The 6,343-nt window shown below is 36.7% G+C and overlaps 1 protein-coding gene and 1 pseudogene across 1 annotated transcript; both read left to right on the forward strand.

Annotated features, from left to right (window-relative positions):
* The first annotated feature begins 1,334 nt into the window (after positions 1–1,334).
* On the forward strand, positions 1,335–2,523 carry LOC145122349 (uncharacterized). The gene is made up of 4 exons (XM_079057963.1): positions 1,335–1,618; positions 1,707–1,715; positions 1,821–2,095; positions 2,318–2,523. The coding sequence occupies exons 1-4, from the start codon at positions 1,335–1,337 to the stop codon at positions 2,521–2,523; spliced, it is 774 nt and encodes a 257-aa protein (XP_078914089.1).
* Positions 2,524–3,299: 776 nt separating this feature from the next.
* LOC145120327 (L-type lectin-domain containing receptor kinase S.6 pseudogene) lies at positions 3,300–5,635 on the forward strand (annotated as a pseudogene).
* Positions 5,636–6,343: the final 708 nt, after the last annotated feature.

Here is a 6,343-nt window from a genome sequence, read left to right on the forward strand (position 1 = left end):
ATCAATCATAATCTAAAAGTCATGACCGCTCAACAAAATTACTCATCTGACTCTTCTTACATTTAGCCTTCATCCCAGATCCTACATAAGGCATAAAACAAAGCAATGTTATAACAATTTATTTTTTCAAATTATCTCTAATTAAAATGAAGAATACCACAAAACCAACTTCTCAAAGCTGTTATTCAACTCAATTCCAACTTTCTCGACCTATAATCACCAAATGAATATTCCACTTATTCAATTTCATTCTTCTCTTTACAATATATATGCAATAATGGTCAACTTAAGGAAAGCGAATGAGTTGGAATACGATGAGGGGTTGAGTGGCACTGGTACCCGGAAATCGGATAATTTGGACTTGAGTTCAGTGTCGCTAATCCATTATACAATGAGAAGAAAAAAAAATATGAAGTGAGAAAACCAGTACAATTTCAATTCTGAAATACTGATTTTTTTAGATTCAGTTTATTAACATATCTTGATGATAATTTAATGGGCCATTTTATGGGATTTTTATTAATATAATAAAAGGAAACTGAATGAAGAGTGAAATCAGGAAAAAGAATGAAGACTAAATTTAGTCTTTATGTTAATTTTAATCTTTAAAAAATTTTAATTGTTATTTATAATTTTTAAACATTATGTTTATTTATTATTTATATTTAAAAAATATTTGTCTAAATTTAAAAAAAATCGAAATAAATAAAAAATAAATTATAAAATGGAAAAAAAGTTGGTGTCATAACAAGATACAACATGTTGCCCATTTCCCCACTTGGTGTTATAACACCATTGATGATGTGGCATGTGATGTGACACCAAAATCTAGTTGCTCACACCTTATGGTCTTATGTCATTATTTAATGGGATTTACCATATTTTTCTGGTATATTTAAATTTATAAAAAAAAATATGTCCATACATTTATCAAAAAGAGCCTGTAGGCAGGAAAACATTTGGAAGAGGGTCTAAGAAAACGCCATGGCAAAAAGACTACTCTTTTAGAGGGGCGGGTGTGGGCAACGCCCGTGTGGCGTTATCTGATGTGGCAGCGCCATAACGGCGCCATAACGGGGGAACACCGCCCCCCCCCCTCCCGTTATCGCATGTTATGTTACGTCGCGTGATTGTGGTAACATTTCATAACGCGTAAAATTGGACCGTTTACAAATTCAAACCGTTTAAAAACGGTAACTTTAAATAAAAAAAAATTACTAATTGCATTTTCATTTTATATATATATATACCTCATTCTTTTTACTACACATATTTCTCTATATCTATCTCTATTTCTATATCACTCAAAACACAAACACAAAAATCAACCAACTATGAATGAATTTGATCCGGCCCATCCGTACAACGATGATAACAACGAAGATGATTTGTTCGTGAGTATGATGTACCAGTATTATACAAGCAGCCTATTACAGCTAGATCCAGCTCCATTACTCACGCGGCGTGCGGCGTTAAATAGAGATCGCGAGGAAGGGCATAGACGACTACTTAACGATTACTTTGCGGAAAATTTTGTCTACCAACCAAACGATTTCAAAAGAAGATTTCGTTTGCGAAAAAATGTTTTTGAAAGGATAGCCAACGCTATGGAAGCAATGTATCGTTTGTTTCAACTTTTATAATTAATAAAATGTCACTTTTAGATAAATATAGATATAATTTTTACGTGTTTAATATTTATTTAGGTATCGTTTGTTTACTATTTATTTAGGTATCGTTTGTTTCAACTTTTATAATTTATAAAATGTCACTTTTAGATAAATATAAATATAATTTTTACGTGTTTAATATTTATTTAGGTATGAATTTTTCCAAATGAGATATGATGCTAGAGGCAAACGAGGATTCACAGGGTTGCAAAAATGTGTTGCTGCAATTAAACTTATGGCAATGGGGGAGTCGCCCGATTCTATTGACGATTACATGAGAATGTCTGAGAGGACCGCACGAGAAAGTTTGTATTTATTGGCAAGAGGTGTTGTCGAAACCTTCGGTGACCAATATTTGCGCAAACCTTCGTTGCATGATATGCAACAATTATATGCGGCGCATGAAGAAAGACATGGTTTTCCGGGTATGCTTGGGAGCATTGACTGCACACACTGAAAATGGAGAAATTGCCCCGTGGCGTGGAAAGGCCAGTATTCGAGCGGTCATCATGGAGCGCCTTCGTTGGTATTAGAGGCTGTTGCTTCACAAGATTTATGGATTTGACATGTTTTTTTCGGGGTTGCGGGTTCTAACAACGACGTCAACGTTCTCGATCAATCACCGCTATTTGAGGATCTTTTATCAGGAAAAGCCCCGGATGCTCCTTTCACAGTGAATGGAAATGAATATAAGTTCGGGTATTACCTTACAGACGGAATATATCCACAATATTCTACGTTTGTGAAGGCGTTTCGACACCCAATAGATCCAAGGGACAAATATTTCAAGAGACGACAAGAAGGAGCACGTAAGGACGTTGAACGTGCTTTTGGGGTTTTGAAATCAAAATGACACATTGTAGAACATGCGGCGAGACCTTATGAGTTAGATACTCTACGATATATCATGTATGCATGTATCATAATGCATAACATGGTTGTCGAAGATAAAGGACGCAATATTGCAACGTATTCTCCTACGGAACCAAGACATGTGCAATTTCAACCAGGGACATCAGAATATTTACATAGAGTGGTTGATATTCAAGATCAGCGAAAACACAAGCAACTCCGTGAAGACTTGGCGGATTACATTTATGTTGGTCACGAAGATGAAGATGAATAGTTTTAGGGCAAAAAATGTAGGTTTTATCATCTTTTTTTTGTTTTTTTGTTTTTTTTAGGTTTTGAAATGTTTTTGTGTTTTGTTGTAATTTTTTTTTTAATTTAAGATTTATTAAAATTTTATTTTTACGTTTCAAATATAAATAAATAAAAAAAAAAATTCGAAATATAGAAAAAAAACATAAAAAAAAATTAAAAAAAAATAGAAAATAATTGGTGTTATCACATGTTATTAGATGTTGCCCATTTCCACCTTGGGTGTTATAACACCATGTATGAGTAGGATGCTGACATGACACATTTTGGGTGTGATATAACATGTTGCTGACACCTAATAGTCTTATTATAGTTAGATCCTTTTATTAAAGCTAGATTACTCGATTTTCCTGCAATTTGCCGTACATTGTAATTAGAGAAAATATTGATGATATATATCTATTTATATTTCTCTTTTCCATTTCCCTCCAAAGTCCAAACTTTTGTTGCAGGTTTCCGCTTCAGCCTTCCCCTTGTTGGTCTTATCCAAAATTGATTTTGGAAAATGAATCCAGAAGTCTCTCAGTTGCGACTCGAATATCATCTTGTTCGACGCCCCTGTATTCCTGTTCATATTCCTACAGTTCATACTTTTTGCATCATCGATTATTTCTCCCTCCATAAGCACTCTATCTTCTTCATTCCATTATAATATGATTATTAAGCTCCTATTTCTCTTCATCTTCTTCTTCACCTTCACTTCATCATCACCTCCTACTCCGCCATTAAACTTCACCATGTTCGGCACTACCATTCTCAATCAGACCTCCATCACGCTCACTCATCATCACAATAACTGTATCTCAAATCCACCAGATTCAAACATCGGAAGAGTATTCTACAAACACCCAATTCGATTTCTTGATTCTTCATTCAATTCCACCGATTCTTTCTTCACCCGTTTCACGTTCACCGTCATCCCTCCGCCGCCTCCCTGTATCTCCGGCGAAGGAATAGCGTTCTTGATCACGTCGGATTCAAACTCCTTGTCACACTCAGTTGGGTCTCTTGGTTTACCTAAACCAATCGATTTGAAAACACTTGATTCTTCGTTCTTGGCAGTGGAATTCGACACCAATTTTGACCAGGGTCTTGACGATATCAACGACAATCATGTTGGGGTTGATTTGGATTCCATTGTTTCTGTAGCTTCGGTGGATTTAATGACAAATAGGATCAATTTGAAGAGTGGGAAACAGATAACAGCTTGGATTGAATACAGAAACCCAGAAAAGATCATCCAGATTTGGGTCGGGTATACCCAGACCAAACCGGAAAACCCCATTCTCGTATCACCTATCGATCTTTCAAAACGATTCAGTGGTTATATGTATGTGGGTTTCTCTGCTGCTAATGGAAGAGGCTCTGCAACACATTTGATTGATAGTTGGTATTTCAAGACGTCTGAATCTATGTCTCCGATCATCGACATTGACGCCATTGGGCCGGGGAACTGTTTCATATGTTTTCCGGTGGCTCCCGTCAAAGAAGAACACGAAACGGGTTTACCAAATAATCATCATAAAGACAAAAGGGTGTTTCAGTTAGCCGTTGGATTATTAGCTCTCAATCTGATTTTGATTCTTTTAACTGTGGGTTTCGTAGTGTTTTACATGTGTGTATTAAAGAGAAGAAATCAGATGCAAGATCTCATGGAACAAGGCCAAATCCGTACATTTCAGGAGAAAAAAATGCCCAGAAGATTGGAACTCTCTGTAATCAGATCAGCCACAAAAGGGTTTAGCAGGAATCAAATAATCAGTCAACGGCCTTCTGCAACTGTGTATGAAGCCAATCTTCCGCCGTATGGTAACGTCGCCGTGAAAAGATTTCGCCAACCCACCAAAACGGGATCGTTTGGGAGTCAATTCGCTGCAGAATTCGCAACAATGGTGGGTTCGTTAAGCCATAAAAACCTAATGCAGCTTCAAGGATGGTGTTGTGAGCGAAACGAATTGGTCCTGGTTTACGAATACATGCCCAATGGATCACTCGACAAGATTCTTCACACTCGAATAACTCCCAGTAGATTGAATTTCGGAACGAGATTGAACGTTCTGCTCGGAGTTTCATCGGCGCTGATCTATCTACACGAAGAATGCGAACGTCCGATCATCCACCGGAACGTAAAAAGCTGTAACATAATGTTGGATGTTGATTTCACTCCAAAATTAGGCGATTTCGGAACGGCGGAGCTTTACGAGCATAGCTCGAGGGCGAGGGAAGCGACGGTTCCGGCGGGCACAATGGGCTACCTTGCTCCTGAATACGTCTACTCCGGCGTTCCGACTGTGAAAACCGACGTGTACAGTTTTGGGGTGTTGGTGTTGGAGGTGGCTTCAGGGCGGCGGCCGGTGGATGAGAACGGGACAATGATGACTGATTGGGTGTGGGATTTGTGGGAGGATAAGGAATTGGTTGCTGCTGCAGATCCTAATTTGATGGGGAGATTTCATCGGATGGATATGGAGATGATGTTAATGGCTGGGTTGATATGTGTTCATCCAAATTACGAGATGAGACCCACCATGAAGGAGGCGATGCGGATGCTGCAAGGTGGGTTACTTCCAGATTTGCCGGCGACGAAGCCGACGGTGATGATTCGGTCGGTTAATTTTGACAGGTCGCCGGAAGCGGTGGTGAGGTGTGGTGTTGACGAAGGTATGACGTCATGGGGAACACCAAAGAGTCATTTTAGTAAACATTAGATAATTCTTGTGGATTTTTTACTGGATTTTGTAGTCAGTTTGTTTTGTAAATGCTACAATTTGTTTTCTATTGATATCATTACAATTTTAACTTGATTAATTCATTTCATCTACCATAAACAAAAGTATTCTTTTTTATAAATAAATATTGAACATTTATCTCTCTATTATTTGTGAGTTCGGGTCATTGATTGAAGGTCCGTATGTTCTAGTTGTTTCCATCTTTAAAAAGCAAATTTCAATGCTTGCTTTTAGCCCATTAAACACCACCTTCTTAGCAATTAACCATTTAACTGCAATATGTTATAGGAAAAATATTAAATGAAATAAACATGTATTTAAGACAATAAAAAATATAGAAAATATAAGATTGCTTTGGTGTGTATATCAATCTTTAATACTCCCTTCAAACTCATCTTTGAAATGGATCAAACATTTTTTATTTTTAGATAAATTAGAGTGTTGGACCCCAATTTAGTGATTTTGTAAAAATATGCAACTTGTTCGGTTGTTCCTTTGATGCAGTTTCTTTACATTGACAATTTCATCTAAAACCTTTTCTCTAACCTAATGAACATTATTTTCAATTAGTTTGGTCCTATCATGAAATACAAAATATACAAGATTTAAGCTCAATTGAATTGTTGAAATTGTTATCACCCCAAATTTCAACTAGATATTGAACTTTAATACTCAAATCCTTTAATAGTTTTACAATCCAAAGTAATTCAAATGTTACCGTAGCCAATGCCCTATATTCGAAGATATAGATTCTTATATGTTTTTTGCTTTTCTACGATGCCA

Source organism: Lactuca virosa, chromosome 6, assembly GCF_052849685.1.
Source record: "Lactuca virosa cultivar CGN04683 chromosome 6, Lactuca_virosa_CGN04683_v6, whole genome shotgun sequence".
Taxonomy (NCBI): Eukaryota; Viridiplantae; Streptophyta; class Magnoliopsida; order Asterales; family Asteraceae; genus Lactuca; species Lactuca virosa.